We start from the raw sequence: 21,711 nt of genomic DNA, 5'->3' as shown, positions 1-21,711 counted from the left end.
TGGTTTCACTGGGCTTGTGAAGAAAAGGAAGGCGGGGCGGGCTTCGTACAACCTAACCTGATCCTAGGGAGGCAGAGCGGGGTGTTCAAGTTTGGTTGCGATGGTAGATGGGCTTGGCCGGTGACTGGCAGCGCTGCTGCTGCTGCTGTGAGGCTGGACTGCCCGGCGCGAGCTCTGGTCCCTCTCCTCTCCCCTCTTCCCCAGCCGCGGCTCCGTAGTGAGGATGGTGCCCTAGCAGAGCTGGGACCATGTCGGAAGCGGCCCGGAGCCACCTGCAGCGCTGGGGCGCCAGTTTCAGAAAGGGGACCGACTTCGACTCTTGGGGGCAGCTGGTGGAGGCGATAGATGAGTATCAGATGTGAGTGCGGGGCACACGGGCGGGCGGCGGCCGGAGCGCCAAAGGCTGGGCTGGGGGGCCCGAGAGGGACCCGGCAAGAGGCGCAGGGTGGAGCGAGAAGTTGCGGGGCGGCTGAAGGCGCGCGGCGGGGGAGGGGGGCTGCTCTGGGGCGGGGTCGCAGCGGCTGGGCGGAGCCCACGGAGGGGGCTACCCTTGGGTGGGGCAGCGGGATGAAGGGCCCGAGGCTGGAAGCAGCGTGTTGGATCTGGGTTTCAAGCGGGTTCTATTCACGATGCCTCCTTCCGCACGGCATATTTGTAACCAGTTGCAATCGTTATAAATGAACTCGTTTTCCCTTTGCAACTCGTTATAAACATGCTGTGCGGATTGAGCCAATGCCTCCCTCCCCACTCCTTTTTTCTGATCCAAATGTAAAAGCACCGATTTAATGGCTTTACAGTTCCCTGTATCTGAAGTTCTGGTTCATAAACGGTTGTACTGGAATAAATGTTGTTAAGTGTTTACGGTGCCGCTGGACTCTTGTTTTATTTCCGGTGGGATTGGGTCGGGGAGATTTGTAAGATCTGAAGCCTCCCTCTGCCTGACTCTGGGACTCTAGAGGCTGAGGAGGGGCGGCTGAGTTTGTCTTGGTGCTCACGGCATGGATGGACCAAGGGTGGGTCGGTACTCGGTAGTACAGTAAGGAACCCGGGAGGGAGGACCCTGATGGGGCAGCCTCGTCATTTCACTGTCTTCAGTGATGGGTGGGAAGAGGTACACCCACCCACCCCAAAAACATTTCTTCACCCTTCGCTATGCGTAAGGGAATGTATGTTTTAAATGAAAGGCAATGTGGGTTAAGAAGAGAGAATCGACAGTTTTAACACCATGTCATTTCCCATTCACAGCCTGATTTTGTATTTTAATGGTAAATTTTTCTAATTTTTGTACTGTCGAAGGCTTTCCTGGCTGGAATCAACTGGCTGTTGTGTGTTTTCTGGACTGTGTGGCCCTAGTCTGGTAATTTTTGCTCTTAATGTTTTTCCTGTATCTGCAGGTAGTGTGCCACAAAGAAGATGCCTCTGAAGATGCCAGCCATAGATATGGGTAAAAAGTTAGGAGCAAAAACTATCAAGCCCAGAAAACCCACAACAGCCAGCTTCCAATTTTTATTACCTCAAAGCATAGCCCTGATCTTTGCATAACTTTCTGTAATTTTATTAACACTTTGGTGAAAGTATTTTAGTACATAAATATAGGAATGTGTCATCAGAGCAACAAATAGCTAATTTCTAGCCCTGACCTAATTTCTCATAATTTAATTATTGCTTTAAAAAGTTCATTTAATTAAAGATTGAAGTCAGTATAGAAAGCAAATGGTTAAGAAATGAATTAATCCACCACTATGGAATTACAGAATCATAAAGTTGGAAGAGACCACAAGAGCCATCAAGTCCAACCCCCTGCCATGCAGGAACACACAATCACAGCACTCCCAGCAGATGGCCACCCAGCCTCTGTTTAAAAACCTCCAAAGGAGGTTGAAATTCATTTTGTTAGTTTGGTCACAACTTTATCCAGGTCATTTTGAATTCTGACCCTGTACTCTGAGATATTAGCTACCCCTTCTAATTTGGTGTCATTTGCAAATTTGGTTAGTGTGCCCTCTACTCCATCATCCAAGCCATTGATAAACAGGACAGGCCCAGGACAGAACCCTGTGGCACCCCAGTAGTCACTTCTCTCCAGGATGAAGATGAGCCCTTTGGGTTTGGTCAACTAATAAAAATCCATGTAACAGTAGCATTGTCTAGTCCACATTTTACTAGCTTGCGAGGCACTTTGTCAAAGGCCTTACTAAAATCAAGGTATGCTATGTTCACAGCATTCCCTTTGTCTACAAAGTTTGTCCCTCTATCAAAAAAACAGATAAGTCTGGTGTGACTTTTTTTTTTTTGAGAAAATCATGTTGGCTTTTAGCACTTTCGGTATTCTCTTCTAAGTTCTCACAGACTGTCTGTTTAATGATCTGCCCTAGAATCTTTCCTTCCAATATCAATGTCAGGCTGACTGGGTAGTAATTGTCTGGGTCCTCTTTTTTCCCTTTTTGAAGATGAGAACATTAACCCTCTTCCATTCTGCTGGGACTTCTCCTGTTCTTTATGCTATTGAATGGTATAAAATCAAGTTTGTATATAAACAAGCAACGATAAGAACTTCATACACATTTAGTTTTGACATAAAGTATTTTGATGCAAAATGATAAATAAGCTTGGGGAAGGATCCAGCCAGTTCTTTCATTCAATCCTGACGAATCACCCTTCGTTTTACAGCTTCTATTCCACATGTCTTTTGTCCATGTAGGTCCCAAGAACCCAAACATAACCTTTTGGGTGGTCAAAGTGGAAGAAGTGGTTGGAACCAGTTTTTGTGCTTCCACTATTAATTGCTGAGAAAAACTACAATAAAATTATTGCTGACAATACTAGACACCACAGTGAAATATCTACGTTCCATGGTGACCGGGTTTGTGGGATTTGTTGAGCCCTGTAGTACCAGTGGAGTTTGTTCAAATCAACTAAATGAAGTGAAAATATTTGTTTGCAAATCTGGGTTTGTTTGTTTGTTTGTTTTGGTGACAGTTAAAGATACAGGATACCAGCCAGCCATCAAATTAGATACACCTACCATTTGAAAGTTCTAATATTAATAGCTAGCTAGTAAGTAATGACTTCTCATGTATTTCCAAAGGATGGAATCCAAATAACTTCTAAGACTTGCCCAAGAGGCATCGACACATGATTTGAAAGGCTCCTTTGTGAATCTATGGGCCCTGTACACTGCTCAGAGCCCTTCGGGGGTTGAGAGGTCTATGAAGTGCTAATAATAATAATAATAATAATAATAATAATAATAATAATAATAATAATAATAATAATAATTTTAAAAAGCAGGGCTGCCTTCTGAATTTGACCAATGTTAATTTTGTCAATTCGAAGATGTTTTCGGGATGGCGCCCAACGTGCCAATTACCACTGGGATGACTTCAGCTGGTTTGTGCCATAGACGCTGAAGCTCGATTTTCAAATTGTGGTATCTAGTGACCTTCTCGTGTTCTTTTTCAATGACCCTGCTGTCACCGGGGACTGCTGTGTCGATGATGCTCACTTTCTTGTCCTCAATCACAGTGATGTCTGGTGTATTGTGTTTCAACACTTTGTCCGTTTGGATTCGAAAGTCCCACAGGATCTTGACCTTCTCGTTTTCTATTACTTTCTCTGGACCAGGGGTAGGGAACCTACGGCTCGAGAGCCGCATGTGGCTCTTCTGCCCTTGCACTGCGGCTCCACGAGCCGAGCCGCTGGCCCCATCCTTGCCCGCCCTGCAGGCAGCAGGGAGGACGCATCCATGTGCTTCTCAGAATGAGCGGAGTAAAAGGTAAAAAAACCCAATATATACAGTGTTATCTTTATTTTAAATGTCAAAAATTATTTGCGGCTCCAAGTGTTTTCTTTTCCCATGGGAAATGGGTCCAAATGGCTCTTTGAGTGTTAAAGGTTCCCTATCCCTGCTCTGGACAATGTTCCCCCCACGAATACTACGCTGATACATTACAACTTCCTAGGCCTCTGGGCGAGGCTCAAATTGTAATGAAGGCCAACAACCAGCTAAAGATCTGGCAGCTGTGAAATTAATAATAATAAAAATAATAAAAATAATAAAAATAATAAAAATAATAAAACAGCTAAACAAGCCACTCCATGGGCAGTACTTTAAGAACATTGAAGGGAAGGTTGACAGCAAGAAAACATGGGAGTGGCTCAGAAGGGGAACTCTAAAGAAGGAAACTGAAGGCCTGATTTTTGCTGCCCAGGAGCAAGCATTACGGACAAATGCAATAAAGACACGAATCGAAAAGTCTTACAATGACCCAAAGTGCCGTCTCTGCAAAGAGGGTGATGAAACTGTGGAGCACATCATCTGCTGTTGTAAGAAAATAGCCCAAACTGACTATCTTGAACGTCACAATAGGCTAGCAGCAATGGTGCACTGGAACCTTTGCAAAAAGTACGGCCTGCCCTGTAGCAAGACCTGGTATGAGCACAAGCCAGAGAAGACCACAGAAAATGAAGAAGCAAAAATACTCTGGGACTTTAGAATACAAACAGACAGATACCTGGCACACAACACCCCAGACATAACAGTGATAGAGAAAAAACATGTTTGGATCATAGATGTTGCTGTGCCAGTTGACAGCAGGGTAGAGGACAAGAGCTGGAAAAGATCACAAAATACAAGGACCTACAAATTGAAGTTGAACGATTGTGGCAGAAAAGAACAACAGTAATCCCACTAGTAGTCGGTGCTCTAGGAGGAATCCCAAGAAATCTTGAAAAACATCTGGAAAGCCTAAACTTGGACAGAACATCAGTCCACATGCTGCAGAAAGCAGCACTTCTAGGAACTGCACACATTCTACGCAAATACCTCTAATATCCTAGGTCCTTGGGAAGGACTCGATATTCAGAGATGAATTCCAGACACTTGTGCTGTGTTGTTATGTGTATAATAATAATAATAATAATAATAATAATAATAATAATAATAATAATAATAATAATAATAATTAATATGGAGAAGTTCATACCATGTCTGGATTTTTTGAGCCAAGTTTGGCATAACCAGACATCTGCATCTTTTCAGAGATCAAATGTATGAGCATGGGTATCAACTGTTTTTCTTGCTGTTAACTAGATTAGCTGTTGTCACTTTCTAGACAAGGAAACATTAATCACTGTGGATTATTGATCTTTATCAAATTCAAGTTGTGTACTGTTACTGTTTATTATTCATAGGTTTCCAGTACTGTTGATTATTTGTAGGTTTTCATGCAGCTAAGATCCCCAACAACCCCTTCACCTTGTGAAATGCATATTTTCCCAAACTTTTAGAACCTCCTCCTTTGCCCATGCCTTTGTTGATGCTTGCTCTTTTGTACTCAAGGCCAAGAAATGGCATTTTCTGGAGCTCAGGACCTAAACTGCTTCCAAGCCTGTCAGCCTCACCCAGTAGCATCCCAACTCAGTCCACATGGAGAAGTAGGCTAGAGTTCTTAGTGTGTAAAGGGCATGAGGCCAGACACACCCAGACATCCAATGCTACATTGCCTCTCTTGGCCTGTGTACAGTGCTGGAAGCAGTATGGAAGTACCATATGTACCAAGAGAGTTTGTTCATGTAACCACATGTACGAGTGCAATAAACTCAAAGGTTACAAAATAATTGGGGTAATAGTTTGCTTTTGGACCACATGTTCTGCAGGTAAAAACATGCCCTGCAGTTTGAGGGGCTTTCTGTGAAGACATGTGCAGTAGCTAGGAGATGTACATGTTCTTCCTGTTGTGTGCTTAGTCCAGTTCTTAAGTGCATAGTTGCACCAAGTGTTTCCTCGTCTACCCCATTTGGTGTTAATGGGGTGCCTTGTCTCCCCTTATTGTATTAAATCTCGGCTTGCAAAATGCAAAGCTAACTTTATTGGCGTTCCTTGCTTGGAATGGGGTGGTTTTTGTCTTTTCGGGGGGGCTTTTTTTAAAAAAGCTTGCTGCACACAAGCTTTGCTATTTATCTACCTGACTCATTGCCTGAGATGAGCATGAATTCTCAGATTTGTCTTTGTTGCTGCACAAGTGATAGCAAAAAGTGTTCACTTCTATACCTGGGGGCAAATGTGGCATCTGAAGAACCCCCTGTTTTACACTGTGGAAGAATAACACTTTTCTGTAGCAGTGGTTTTCAGACTTCCAGTAAACTCTTTACACTGACTTGTCTGATCAGGAAACATTTTGCATTTGTGAAAGCTGCAGAGGCTTTGGGGATTTTTTTTTTGGCTTCAGTTTATAAAACTGTAGGTCTTCATAAATAAAGAATGTATCATAAAATGCACCCAACTCATGTTTGCAGCTGCATGTTGCAGGAAGAACTCAGTAACTGAACAAGGTGTTCACAGAAGCTGCTCACCCATAAGTAATCTTTTGTTTGGGGAACATTGGAAACGTCTAAAGATCCCTAGATACAGTTTCAAAACCATTTGCTTAATTCCCAAATTGTTTGGCTTTTTTGAACTGATGTTGTCAATAAGTTTGAACATGCCAAGGAATAAAGGGTCCCCCACTGATTGTTTTTATTGTTTCCCACATATGCCTCTTGTGTCTGTGAAGGCATGAACCCTGATATACAGCAAATGCAGAGTGGGCAGGCATAACTCCAGCAAAACATCTGCTGCTCCACTGGCTCTCCCATTGCTGGAATATGTTTGTGGAGCCTCCCAGTCATAGCAGTAGGAGGGGAGGGGGGGGGGGCTGCTGGGAGATAAGTAACTGCTTGCATCCCTGCCCTCTTGTGGTTTTGGATGAAGTCACCCATGGTCAGCATTATCCCTTAAGCGAAAGATTATTACTGCAGTTTTCAGTACACTCTGTTACTGTGCTTTCCTCTCAGAAGGTGCATTGACAGTTATATAGCAGCTTCAATCTCTTAGCTCTCACAAATCATAACAGGTGAAGGTAATGAGCCTCAGCTAAAGGGGACAATCAGGCCAGAGATCTTGCCTTGCAAGTCTCTTGATGCCCTGATATATTCTCTGATCACATATATTTCTTGCTCCTGCAATCTCTGATGCATGTTTTACTACTGTGGTATAGTCTGTCTCAGAAAAAGATATTAGTAGGGTTTTATATTCCTCCACCAGAGAACTCAACATGCTGGACCTTCTTTGTTGTAGAATGTTCTCCCTGCTCCACCCTTCTTCCATCCTTTTGAAAGTAAAATACATTTTGGCATTCAGTTTAATTATACAAAGTACCATGTTCAGTAATGCACAAAATAATGGTTTTGACAAGGCAGCACTTTGAAAGAGTGATGATTTTCATATTCATTCTGGACTATGTTCTAATGAGGAACTATGCAGTTTTCTTGACCGCTGCATCTCAGCTGATCATACTAGCACCTTTTTCTGAGACAGAGTATAGTTGATTTAACAGAGAACTGTAACAGTTTGACATGGTTATAATTTGCTTTGTAATGTGTACAAATATAACTTTCTCTCTGATACTTCTCAGAACTTGGGTGGAAGAAGGGTTGTCTTAATGAAGGAGTCTAAAAAAATTTCAGAGCACACACACTTAGATCCTGAGGAAAATCTCCACTAAGAAAGAGGACTTCCATTAGCAGATCTTTACATCTTGCTGAAGCCCAGCATTCTGCTCTTGCAGGGCAGGGGACCTCCAGGAACAGTACTGGTTGTAGAAATCACACACCCTTCTGTCACCAGAACTTTTCCACTGGATTCGATCATATAAATTGATTGAGTGATGACTGATCTGGATTAAATTCATAACGGGCACTGTATTATCTTGTACAATCCCAAACGTCACAAAGCATTCAAATTCTCTCTCTCTCTCCCCACCCCTCCCCGATCAGTTTGGCAAGACACTTACAGAAGGAGGCTCAATCTCAACCCAACAACTCCGAGTTCACAGAAGATCAAAAGGTATGTAATGTGTGTTCATTTTGTGGTAGAATAGTCTTTAAAAACAAGAACAGTTTTCTTAGGACTTGTTGAGGTATAATAGAACAGCAATTAATATTTCCCAAAACTCTGAGGAAACATCAAAGTTTGCTTGTTTGGATGTCCAGGCTGGTCCTAATGAGATTGCTGCTTTAGACTTGTTTCCCCCTAATAAAGTCACCTTACTGCTTATGATCATGGTACATAAAAGCAGTTAATAACTGGCCTTGCAGTCACTGAAAGCTTCATCCAGGTTGCATAGAACTGGGTACTATCACTGAAAACTCCATGTAATGCAAAAAGGGGAAAGATCATTGTAGTTTGCAAGTATCATGTATTGTGTGGCAGTAAATGTGTTTCATTTTAAAATGCTGAGAAACAACTTTTTAAAAATTAAGATTAATGGTATTAATATCTTCCCTGTTGCATTTATTAGTATACCAGTCCTGTGACATTAGGTGCCATACTTTGCTTTATTTCGGATTTTTGCAGTCTTCTTTTTGCAGTATCCCATCTTGTTGACTGTATTGACTTCCTGTGTGTAATCCACCTGGAGTCTCAGTGAGAAGGGTGGCCTGTAAATAATATAAGTAAAACAACTTTTTAAAATTATTGTTGCGATTTCCTCATCGCTACTTTAGCAATTATTTTGCCATTGAACAAGGGTATTAAACATAATGTCACTGAATGAAAGTTCGTTACATAGGGAAAGAATGTTCAAGGCTTTCTGTGCAACACAGTAAATGAATGTGTGACCTGGCTAATTTGTTGGCATAGGACAGCGATGGCGAACCTTTTTGAGACCAAGTGCCCAAACTGCAACCCAAAACTCACTTATTTATCGCAATGTGCCAACACGGCAATTTAACCTGAATACTGAGGTTTTAGTTTAGAAAAAACAGTTGGCTCCAAGGTGCACGTTACTCGGGAGTAAGCTTGGTGGTAGTTGGTGGCTTTGCTTTGAAGCAACCATGCACGCTTTGAATGGGTGAATCATGACCCTAGGAGGGTTTACTCAGAAACAAGCCATTGCCAGCAGCCAAGCTTACTCCCAGGTAAAGAATCCGCTTTAATTCTTCCCATGAAAATCAGTGGAGTTTAACAGTGCTTAACAGGGTTACCTACTTCTTCCCCAAAACTAGGTCTGAAGTTTAATGCAAGCAAGCCTTTATTGGCATAGACAACAGTACAACAATAGTAAAAAAACTGATTTAAAAAAACATATACAGTACAGGAAATAAATGTTAAATGGAGGGAAATCTACTGGCATTTGTAATTTCCAGGAGAAAGTCTGCTACTATCATACAGAGAGAAGGATCAGGATTGTCCAGCAAGTAGTGTAATCTAAATAAATCGGGGAGTTCGTGTAAATGTAAAGGAGTAAGATTCACATACTTGGATCTGATTTCCTTGAATCTGAGACAGTGTAGTAATTGGTGGGCCAGAGATTCAACTGAGCCTTCATTACACAGGAACAATCTTTTAGCCTTTTCTTGCTTGTTAAATCTGCCATGTAACAAGGCAGAAGGCATAACATTAAACCTGGCGAGCATTATGGCTCTCCTTTGAGCAGGGTTTATTAAACAGTACAGGTAGTGTGCCAAGTGGCCCTGTTCAAATGGGAGAGAAAAATACAGGGGGGAGCATGCTTTCTTGGCTGCGGTGATTAGGGTAGAGAACTCTCTATCCAATAGTTGACCTTTTAATTTTCTATAGGCTTCTGAATAGGACAAAGGGCAAAGTGAATCCGCCATTTTTTCTTCGATTATGGAAAACCAGGGGTTGGAATGGGGGTCAGAGAGCAGATGGTGGACCAAGGAATTACAGTCTGAGAGAAAATGGATTCGCAGCCAGAATCTAAAATCCTCTTCCTCTTCTTCACTTCTGGGTCCCTTATCACTTATGGGACCCATTTCTCCCCCCTTTTGGGAGGGTTTTAATGAGGGTTATTGCGGACATTGTTTGTTCCTGATCGCTGCGTTTTAAATTGTTTTAATGTATTTAAGGGTTATTGTATATATGTGATTTATGTTGTTCACCGCCCAGAGCCCTTCGGGGATAGAGCGGTATACAAAACCCAATAATTAATTAATTAATTAATTAATTTAAAAAAGCCCTCAGCCAAGCAACTGATTCCAAGGAGTTTTGACCTAACTCCAGACAAAGGGCTGCATAGGGCACGCAATTTGGGATTCCAGTTATCTTATGAAAAAAATGGATTGAAGGGAATTCAAGGAGTCGTTAATAGCTTGAATCCAAATTGGGACTCCGTAAAGCAATCTCGAGGTGACTTTGGCATTGAAAAATTTGAGGGCAGGTGGGATAAAGGAATGGCCACAGCTGTAGAAGAAACGTAGTAATGCTGACATACTGTTAGATGTAGCAAGGAGAGCAGCCTTCCTATGAGTTGCCCATGAAAGGCTATAGGAGAATGAAAGGCCGAGGTACTTACAGCACTTAACCTGTTCAGTTTGGGTGCTATTCATTGCCCATGTGAGCTTCTTAAAGTGCCTAGAGAAGACCAAAATTTTTTCATAATTAATTGTCAGTCTGTTGGATTCACAGTAATCCACACAGCACTTCATTAAGCGTCTGAGGCCAACTCTGGATCGAGAGAGAAGAACAGCATCATCTGCATAGAGCAGAATTGATACATGGGATGTATCCAGTTTTGGGGCATGGCTGTTCACTGCTGAGAGAGCAGAGGGGAGGTCACTTAAAAAAATATTGAAAAGAGTGGGGGCCAGGACGCAGCCCTGTTTGACCCCTTTGGAAATTGAAATACTGTCTGTCAAAAGGCCTTCATGGGAACACTTGATCCGGCAACTGGTATTTGTGTGCAGTTGCCTAATTAAGAACAGGAGTCTGGCATCAATGTTGGGGGAAGCCAGTTTTGCCCAGAGAAGTACTCTCGGCACAGAGTCAAAGGCAGCCTTTAAATCAATAAAGGCAGCGTAGAGTTTATCTGCATTGATTGAGTATTTACTGGCTAGGTGCAATAGCACCAAGGCATGGTTCAGAGGAGATTTCCCCTTACGAAAGCCTATTTGTTCAGCCCCCACTGCACCAGAATGGGAAAGCCACAGCTGAAGTTTCTTCAGTAACAATTTAGCATAAATCTTCCCTATCACTGAGAGAAGGTGGCGGAAGTTGGCGGGCTCTGAATGACTTCCTTTTTTATGAATGGGAAACACAGTTGCAGACAGCCAAGTCTTAGGTATCATACCTGAGCTGTTTACTTGGGTAAAAAGAGTGGCCAGGATAGGGGCCCACCAGTCAGTATGATGAAGTTTAATGCTAACAATCTCCCTGAAATAATTACTCTATTACAGTGATGGCGAACCTTTTTGAGACCGAGTGCCCAAATTGCAACGCAAACCCCACTTATTTATTGCAAAGTGCCAACCTGGCAATTTAACCTGAATGCTGAAGTTTTGGTTTAGAAAAAACCGGTTGGCTCCCTCTTCCTCTGCCCCACCCGCTCGAGCAGGGGCCAGCCTGCTCTTGCCTCCAGCAAGTCCCTTATGCACCACTCTGCACCTCTCTAGCATCTCTGCCTCCTCTGCACCCCCTCCCCTTGGGCAGCAGCCACCCGGAGCACAGGCACCAGGCCCGCCAGCCGAGTCCTCCCTGCTCACCGCGGTGCGCGCATGTCGTGTGCAGTGGCCCAGGCCAGCCTAGGTGTGTGTGTGTGTGTTGTGGGGTGATTTTCCTCACCCCACATGACAAACTCTGTGTGCGCGTGCCCACAGAGAGTGCTCCGAGTGCTACCTCTGGCACCCGTACCATAGGTTCGCCATCACTGCACTAGTTGATTCTCCTTAGTTGGTTGAATTCTTTTAGGTGGTCCCACCTACTTTCTCACACGGAAGCGGTGTCCTCTTAAGACTCTAGCTCCTGTACATGCTGTTTCTGTTATATTTGGCCTTATGACATTGTGAAGTACAGAAGGGTATAACATACAGGTGGAAAGAAATGTGAAATAAACCACCTTGAGCCCACTGATTGAAAATAATACATATATTCAAATAATATATTTAAAGAACACAATGAAATTCCATTTGGGCTATCGACTTGTGGTAGGTGTACAATATGAATTTTCCATGATCACAGTCACTATGTGCACAGCAGACCTGATGGACAGTGTATCCACTAGCTGTTTCTGTAAGATTATGTAAAATCCAGTTACCGTAAACATGCAGACAAAGTGTTCTCTTGTAGAGATTATTACAACTTCAATGCTGCTAATGAAATATTGGTGTCATACTTGAAAAATGAAGCTTTGTGTTGAGAAAGCAACAGTTGGAAAAACACTAGCTGTGTTTAGCTGCAGTGTTTTGTATCTGTTTTGTTCTCTTTTTACTTTTGGATTGGGTGTGGTTCCTGAGAAATGGTTTATGAATAACGCCTGCTGGTATCTTGCCACAATTCAGTGGATCTCTTTTTATTTTTTTTAAACATTCCTTGAGATTTTAAATCCCTCCTGAGCAAATTTGTTCTGACTGTACTATCATTCTTCAACTCTCAAATGCTTTTTAATGCATGTCAAAGATTTCTTCTCCATAGCAAAAGGGCAGCTGGCAAGTTCAAGCAGCTGTAACGGTCTTGTTTGAGGGAGAGGAAATACTGTTCTGAGCATAGTTGTTAATTCAGGAAAGGAAAGCAGGCTGTCTCTGGCATGGACTTGTAGGGTGTGGGAAGGGATGTGAGTGGAGAAGAGATAAGGATCTTTACTTCTCTTGTTTGTATGCCACTGTATAAGGATGTTTGATTGTACTGTATTTTCAGGCATGCATGAAGGGGTGTGTATGTGTGTTAAAACTTGGTCTGCAAGCAGATTGCCATTCTGCTTGCAACCGAAAGCATTGTACAGTTGGGCTTGTGTGACAAAATATATGTGTATACATGCACAAATGTGGACTTAGGTGCACTAAATGGTAATATGGAAAACATCTTTTGCATCTTTCTCATACTACGTTGGATTGCAGCTGTTGCTGTGCACATATTGGAAAAAGTTAGCTTTTTTCAAATGTAAAGTTTACTCTAATACAGGGGTCCCCAAACTACGGCCCGGGGGCCACATGTGGCCCCCTGAAGGCATTTATCCGGCCCGCCAGGCATGGCGGCAATGGCTCCATTCATGTGCAGTGGGGGCTCGAGGGAGAGGAGGAACCGGCCCCAACAGCTGTTGATTGCAGTTACATGATGGCACCCCCAAATCTCCATGAATTTTCTGACCCAGAGTTGGAAACCTTACATGTGGCAACGCCTGCTCCGCCCTTCCCTCTCAGCTACTCCATGTGTTGCTCTCAGGCTTTCTGTTCCGCCTCACTCCCATTGGCATCAGCCAGGCTGGCGAATCGCTCGCTGGCTGCTAGGGAGGAAAGAACCCAGGAAGATACCTGATCCTGGTTTAGATGGAATGTTTCATTGGGAAAGTTCTGCTTTTTTTTTTAACAGGGGAAGGTATTCCACAGCCTCCCCAACAATATTTGGAGCCCACCCTGTACTTGACATACTTTGGTCACTGTTCTAAAAATAGACCATGACAGAAAGGCTGAAAGGTGAAATCAAACATTTTACAATCATTTGTGCATAGGAATTTGTTCATAGTTTTTTTTTAGTCTGGCCCTCCAACAGTCTGAGAGACAGTGAACTGGCCCCCTGTTTAAAAAGTTTGGGGACCCCTGCTCTAATAACACAAAGTCACGGTAATTTCCCCCTTTTCTTTTACAGAAAATCTTAGCTAAGATCGCAACATGCTTGGAATTAAGGAGTGCAGCTTTGCAGGTATAGTTCTTTTTTTTTTCATCTGATTGTTTTTCTTCATGGGTTTTATTGAAGAGGCAGTGTTTTAAAGTGAGTGTATATGCTATACTAGACTCTAGTTTAGTCCTTTATTGGTTTATTGGATGTGAGAAATGAAATTGAGAAAATAGCCATGTATAGCGCTGAAACTTCCCTTTTAGTTTTTGGATGAGTTGTGTCTCAATTAAACATTTTCAAGCCCTCTATTTTAAGGATACCTGTTTTACCAAAGATCCCCAGCTATTTTGGGGGAATGGTCCCTGATGATCAGTTGTGACGTTTATCCAACAAATAGGAGATCTTAATGAGTTAGTTCAGTTGTATTTTTGAACTGGTGAAACACAAACATAGCTAGGTTTTGCTTGCTCCTTTTCAACTTTTGCCTATGAAGATTATGCAGAAAGGAGAAAAGCATCATTCATATGTAGATAGATTCTGCTTTACTAAATATCACTAGGAAGCAGCACAGATAGATTCTGCCTTACTAAATATCACTAGGAAGCAGCACAGATTTTAGCATTATCACACCTATAAAACAAGCAAGAGATCTTCAATGTATTGCCGAAGGCTTTCACGGTCGGAATCACTGGAGTGCTATGTGGTTTCCGGGCTGTATGGCTGTGTTCTAGTGTTCTACTATCAGATCCTCTGAAGATGCCAGTCACAGATGCAGGCGAAACGTCTGGAGAGAATGCTGCTAGAACACGGCCATACAGCCCGGAAACCACACAGCACCCAAGCAAGAGACCCATTATGTCTGGCAGCTTGTGTTCCAGTTGCTCAGGGTTATGCAGAGGTCTGTCTACGCCATGACTAGCAGATGCTGTCCAAGGTCTCTGGCCAAGGCTTCTCCTAGGCCAGTACTGACATTGGACTCGAAGCAGGGATTCAAACACTGGATCCGAAGATGGGGAAACAGGGACAGTGAAACAAGGGACAGACTGAAAGCCTGGCTGTGTTTGGTGTAAGTAAAACAGTTTTCCAGTGGCTTGAGAAAGCTGGAGTTGATTGCACTGCCATCCTGCTGAGAAGAGGGAGAGATGGTTTTGATTGTCAGGTTTATCTCTAGATACAGGATTTTGTTTAACAGGTAGGGAATACTGAGAGCTAGAGGTGCCTGTTGGCGTCCCTTCTTTGTCCCTCTGTATAACACTGAGGCAAGCTCTAGCAATCTTCCTTGACAGTTCACCGTGCAGCATAAATAATCATATTCTATGCAGTGGGAGACTTGTAAGAAGGTCCATATCTGTCAAAGTCATCTGTGTTTGCTCCAGCCATTCTTTCTGCAGTGAACCTTGTGGCACATGGCCCTTCTTCATCCCAGTGCTGCCTTGATCATTCATCTAGGTACTGTCTTGCAAGATCGGTTTTTTCATCTTCAGATTTGGTCATGGATCACACTGGTGCTTATAGCTTGACTTTATGGAATTTGTTTCTGAATGATTGTTCTAAGCCTGTATTTATTTTCCTGAACTTTGAGTCCCTTGAGGAGTTTGACCCTTGACTAAATTCTAACTAAAACAACATGTTACTTGGGTATATGCCAGTAAATGGATGTGAAATTCTAATTTGGAAAATTATTAGAGAAAAGAATAGGGTAGTCTTCAAGTATTAACTCCTTAGAGGGATCTTTAGTTTGCTTCCTTTAGTTCAAGTTCACTAATAGTGCTTCAGGAATTCACAGAGTGAACGTAAGATTTATTATTCAGCAGAAGAACTTCACCAGCTTTTCCAGACTTCTGGGGAAAGCAGTCTACTTTATCAGCAACTTGATTTTGCATCTAAATATCCTTTCTCCTTTAGGAAAATAATGCAATTCAGAGGGATCCAAAGAACTAAAGATTCTTTGGAATACAAGATTCATTCAGAAAAGAACTGAGGAGCTTCAAATGCATCTTGTCTCTTCCCCTCTTGTCACAAATGTAACACTAAAGGCAAATGGAAAAAATACTAAAACTGTTTTCCTCTTAGTCTACACAGTCCCAAGAAGGATTTAAGCTAGAGGACCTGAAGAAACTAGAACCAAGTAAGTATTCTGCATTGGAAACGCATCTGCAATCATACCACTGCTTTAACAGTCTTCCTGCCAGTACTGACACTATTTGAAAATGTAATTTAATAGAAATTAATGCCCATAGGAGTGGTTGAAGTTGGAGGCTGCTGGTTATATCTCTGCAGGATCCACTGGGAAGTTATCAGTCAGATCTTGCTAGAAATAAGCAGTTCTGCTGTGCTGTCTGTATAGGATAGGTTTAGATTAGTACAATGATGTAGCAAGATTCTTGGAGGAAACCATTTATTGCTTCTACACAAGTCTCTGCTCTGGGACTGAAGCTTGACTGAACCACGGCCCATGTTGGTCAATCTTCCATTTGATGTGAGATTGAAACGCAGGCTTTAGCCTCCAGCATCTCACTTTTCATGAAGGATACCCTTGAACATCCCAATTAAAAAGCATACATTGTGAAGCAACGAGTCCAGTGTCTTTTTAATGGCGTATATGGTAAGCATTCTGACCATCAGTATACTTGAAAAGTTTGATTGTCTTCTTTTAAGTGGTAGGCCATCTCCATCAGTTACCTGTAACCAGGGTTATAAAAGACTTCACTTCTTGATGTCAGACTGGGAAGACTTAGTTTCATATCCCTGCTTTTCCAGGTTTTAGCACATTGTCATACTAGAAGAATAGGAGTAGGTTTTTATACCCCATTTTTGGCAACCGTAAGGAGTCAAAAAGTGTTTTACAAACTCCTTCCCTTCCTCTCCCCACAACCAACACTTTGTGAGGTTGGTGGGGCTGAGAGGGTTCGGAGTATATTGTGACTAGCCCAAGGTCACCCAGCAGGCTTCATGTGTAGGAGTGGGGAAACAATCCCAGTTCTCCAGATTAGGGTCCCTCTCTTAATCACTGCACCACACTGGGATAAAAAGTAACAAGGCATCCCCACAACCTTACAGAACTTACCTGATATTAACAGGACTATGAAACTTGGTCTGGCCATTCCATTTAATGCTGAAAAAATACCTCTTCCTCTTTTGAACTTCCAGATTGGTGATAACTGTTCAGCAAAAATTTGCCATAATGGGTTTGCTGCTTCTGAGGAATTACTGTATAAAGCTCTACTGGTAATGCAAATGAGCATTATCACTTGTTTGAGTTTCCAGGGTTTTCGTGATTGGTGTTTTTATGGCAGTATGGCTTATGGAAAATATTTACTGACCCCTCGCATCCTGGACATAAACTGTTCCAACTCTTACCCTCTAAACGTCGCTACAGAGCACTGCACACCAAGACAACTAGACATAAGAACAGTTTTTTCCCGAATGCCATCACTCTGCTAAACAAATAATTCCCTCGATAATGTCAAACTATTTATTATATATTTATTATATAATTACTGCACTACTTTTTTCATCATTCCTATTACCCATCTCTTCCCAATTATGACTGTATGACTATAGCCTGTGCTGACATTTCATTTTATTTTATGATTTTACATTTTATGTTTTTATTACTATTGATTGTTTCCTGATTGCTTACTAGACCTATATGACAATCATTAAGTGCTGTACCTTATGATTCTTGACAAATGTATTTTCTTTTATGTACACTGAGAGCATATGCACCGGAGACAAATTCCTTGTGTGTCCAATCACACTTGGCCAATAAAGATTCTATTCTATTCTATTCTATGGGGAGAAGGGCTCTCATTTTGCTAATTTATAGAATGTCCTGAAACCTTTTCAGCCACTATGTCCCTTTATCCTTGGGTGAGTGTTCTCAGCCTACAAATATTGCTTAGCTGATAGACAAGAAGACATACTCTTCATAGCATAAAACCCCTAACATGCAAAATACACTGTTGGTCACTCATGTTAAACTTAAGCTTTCAGGTCAGAGACTGAGTCATCTGTGTATTGGTGCTTTGTGAGGAATTTTTTTTCCATGCCCAGTTGCTTCATTGGTGTTTCCCTCTAGCCCAGATTTAGGACATCTGGTCTGTGACATTCCTGTGAGGTGCATGTGTGATACTTGTTTCTCCTTTATTATGGAATAAAGGAAGTTCAGAGCCTTGAAAAAGCTAAATAAAGGTCATAGTACGGTTCAGAGGTAGCTTTTCTCACATCTGCTTCTTTTTATGCTTATATGCTTTTGTACTACAAGACGGGGAATGTTTAGTTTTTAAAGACATTAAAAATTGTCCGTAAACATTTTTACTGTTTTTCAAAGTTGCACAGGTTTTCAGTTGTATGTTAGCACATGATCTTGGTTCTGTAATAAACATGGTTTTTGATTTGGATGGTTCATTTTGGTGGAAAAAGTAACTAGAGATCCTGACCTTGTCCTTTTATAGGAATGAGTTGCAGGAAGCGTATGAGACACTTGTAATTTCAGATTCAGGCAAAAAATGAGACACTTTGATCCTTTATTACATTGATACACAAGCTGATAGTTGATGACAATTTTCTTTTCTTTTTTTGCAGTCCTAAAGAATATTCTCACTTATAATAAAGAGTTCCCTTTTGATATTCAGCCTGTTCCACCAAGGTAAGAAATAAGTTAAACTGAAGCATACATGTGAAATGGGCATGCATTGATTGATTGATTGATTGATTGATTGATTGATTGATTGATTGATTGATTGATTGATTGATTGATTGTTATATTTATAAACCACCCTCCCCCGAAGGGCTCAGGGCGGTGTACAGGCAAATAGATAGAGCACAGTAAAATCAATAATACCAAATTTAGATAAACATTAAATGATGGCTCTATATATTAAAACCAGCCCCATTAAAATGCAGCGTTCTAACATCAAATATATCAATGGCGTCCATCTACTAAATCCCCTTAGAGGATTTAATATGCATGAGACACTGGAATGCAGCTCCAAAGAAGACTTGCCTGGCCTCTGTGACAGAGGAACTGTCAAGCATACAGGGGCTGTAATGTCTGGAAGCTTTTACTGTATGCATCATGCTGTAATGGCAAGACTTTTCACAATATTCCAGGACTTTTGACTGCCAGTCTCTGTTAGAGTCTATTACTTGAAAACTAATTTCCCTGTTATGGTATTCTGTAAATTTTGGCATGCATATGTAGAGAACTGCATAGATTTGCATCACAAATATAGGAAAAAAACTAAGATGAGAAACATTTCTGACAAACACTGTTATTTCCTTTACATATAACCCCTTAGTCAGCAACCCAGACTGTAATGAAGTCCAAGTACATATAACATTTGCTCATGCCATCCCAAGTTACCTCTGTATCTTCCCTGTTGCAGTAACTTAGTGTGTAAATGTTTTTGGACAGGAATCTGTCCGTCGTACTTGATTTGTAATACACCATGTATGTTGATGGTGTTATATAAAAATGGCAGAGGATATAACTTATTTTAAAGCATAGCTCTTAGATCTCTGTCCTTTTATGCTATTCTTGTTCCTAGCTGGTGCAAAGGTTTGCAGCATCAGGGTGAGTGCTGACACACATTTTTATGGCTCAGTAACTTCAGCATGAGGTGATAAACTTGCAAGTGTGAAGCAGCTGCTCCAAGTTAACCGACATGCAGCTTTTACAGTCCCTAATATTTCCTCAAGCAGTATTTCTTAGTGCAGTCTTTTGAACTGAATCAATCAGGGCTGAATTGTATGTACGAGTCAACCCCGCTGCTGGCGTGCACTTCTTTTTTTTTTAAAGGAAGATTTTAGCTCCTGGTGAAGAGGAAGACTTGGAGTTTGAGGAAGACGATGAGGAGGGTGGAGCTGGAGCAGGCTCTCCAGACACATTTTCTGCTAGAGTTCCAGGTAGGGGAAACCGTTACTTACCTGATGGGGAATCAGACTGGGTACTTACTGCTGTGAAGTTTCGCTGGACCACCTGGATGGTCATTAGGCAAAACCTGTTTGACTAGTATGCCAAATTACTAAAGTGTATTTGATCATTTCAGGTTAGTCTTTATCTTTCTCGTCTGTAGATTTGCAAATCCTGGAAAATGAAATAACGTAGCTAAGCAATCGCTTGCTAAAGAACCAAAAAAAAAAAAAAGTCATGATTGAAATAGTGTGCCCAGTAGCTTTTTATGACTATGAATAAGATCACTAATTCTTTACCGACTTCCAGTTATAGTATGGTTCAGAAAAATCAATAGAACAGACTTCATATTGGAGGTAGTGCCATAATAAATTATTGTATTCTAATAGGATATAGAATAAAATAGCTTACTATGGAATCGTTTGTGTTGGTCAAGAGAAAATCGGATTATTTATCCAAAAACACAACAAAAAAGTTTGTAGCAGTGTTGCAAAAGTATTCTTTATTATAGTATATAAAGTAACAAGTAAGTTACTTACTATGCGCATCGTCTGTCTTGTTCTTCTCCCTCCGCCCCTTTCTCATCATTGCTTCTAAAATGGTTCTTAGATGACCTGTATTAGTTTACAATTTCATTTTACCTTTCTAAATGATTTTGCTCAACTTGGAAGAGAATTTGTCTTTCTTGCTTTTATTTGTATAAAAATGTCAGAATTATGTTTATGAGTAAAGGCAAGAGGTGGTTTATGCACACACCCAGATTTCTTTGAGGCTTCATCTCCTGTTGATGTTAGTTGATTGTTGTGCTAAATCTCTGTGTTTCTTGTCTTGCCTGTACCCTCTCCTTGTTTACTTGAATTGCACAATGCATTTTCATGCTGCCTTAATTGTACACTGGTCTTGTCTTCTACATGCATGGCTCCAACGTATAACCATGTGCTACATCATTCATCTAACCCAGGAGCCAATGAAGGTATGGTAACATTTGAAGGTGAACAACTGTTAATTGTGATTGTGTCTGTATTGCTATGGCCTCACTCTTTAGCTTTAGAGATTTCAGCTGCTACATGCCAAACTTGACCAGAAACCTTTTGGTAATAAATACTAGATGGTCCGTCTTCCCTGTATGGACTGGTCTATATGCTGAGAGTCCTCAAGCATCTGCATTGCTTTACAGGAGTATGTTAAATAATGTCACATTTGAACATCACAAACTAGAAGTATAAAACCTGCAAAGAATACCTAGATTTAATTGCACTTGCCTCTGAAGTATTTATTTAACCTCAGAACTGTGATGGTGGGGGAAGCTGTACAGATACGTAGTACAGGGTTGCCATTTTCTGGAAAATCAAGGAAATAGAAATTGATCAGGGAAAGTAGGGGGAAATGGAAAATAAATTTTAATGGCAACCCTGTAGTATACAAAGTTCTAACTTGCTGCTGCCACTATTGCTTTTCCCAATGGGAAAAAGTCTGTATTTTTTTGATCCAGATATTTGGGAGCTGAACAAACCCTGTATTTCCTGTCATGTGGATTCCAGATGTCCATTTGGTATTTGGATCCAGGTTATTTTGAGGATTCTGATGTTGCTTGGTTCAGTTTTTCCTTATTTCTGAATGTTTTGGGGACTCATTTACTGGTACCTTGGAAAATTCCAGATACCATCCGGGCACCCAATTATATGGGGATAATACTGATAAGGCATTTTTCAGATATATATTTGGACTGGAAATAGCTGTATGTACATCTGTACCTCCCATTGCACAGTCAATGGAAGTTAATATACATGTTCCTGAAAAGTTGGCCTCCATTTTGTGACCATTTTGCACATTTTGGGCCGTTTGTAATACAAAGACCAGAAGTCAGCAGAGAAGGGGCAGGCTCTAATTCAATTCAGTATAATCTCATCATACTTATGAAAAACAAAAGCAGCCCCATATAGAAACAAGTCTTTCCCTCCACCTAGTCCCAGACAATTCATTGAAACTAATCAAAGCTGTGAGACTAATCATGCTACTTTGGCATCCAGCACTGTCAGCAACAAAAAATTTCACAGGGATCCAATACAGGCAAGTTGCGATTCCATCTGAAAACTCTGTCTGCAGCACTCCTCACACACACTTCCCTTTTGTTTCCTGATTTCAGTATACTCTCAGGACCTGGCATCTCTGTCCTTCCTTGGCA

At 41.5% G+C, this 21,711-nt stretch overlaps 1 protein-coding gene across 3 annotated transcripts in view; it reads left to right on the top strand.

Moving 5' to 3' along the window:
* Positions 1-76: 76 nt before the first annotated feature.
* The window catches only part of AIDA (axin interactor, dorsalization associated), a 28,676-nt gene continuing 7,041 nt past the window's right edge, over positions 77-21,711 (top strand). Inside the window, exons 1-7 of one of the 3 annotated variants that reach the window (XM_048501993.1) lie at positions 77-358; positions 7,816-7,885; positions 13,640-13,693; positions 15,683-15,737; positions 18,197-18,260; positions 19,413-19,519; positions 20,440-20,499. In XM_048501993.1, the coding sequence (XP_048357950.1) occupies positions 249-358; positions 7,816-7,885; positions 13,640-13,693; positions 15,683-15,737; positions 18,197-18,260; positions 19,413-19,519; positions 20,440-20,499 (520 nt within the window). In that variant the 5' untranslated portion in view covers positions 77-248. The remainder of the gene's footprint in view (positions 359-7,815; positions 7,886-13,639; positions 13,694-15,682; positions 15,738-18,196; positions 18,261-19,412; positions 19,520-20,439; positions 20,500-21,711) is intronic. The other 2 variants (XM_048502081.1, XM_048502157.1) reach the window with 2 other exon arrangements.

Source organism: Sphaerodactylus townsendi, linkage group LG01 (assembly GCF_021028975.2).
Source record: "Sphaerodactylus townsendi isolate TG3544 linkage group LG01, MPM_Stown_v2.3, whole genome shotgun sequence".
In the NCBI taxonomy this organism is placed as follows: Eukaryota; Metazoa; Chordata; class Lepidosauria; order Squamata; family Sphaerodactylidae; genus Sphaerodactylus; species Sphaerodactylus townsendi.
Note: the sequence above shows the minus strand (reverse complement) of the source record. Positions and strands in the feature narration are given on the sequence as shown.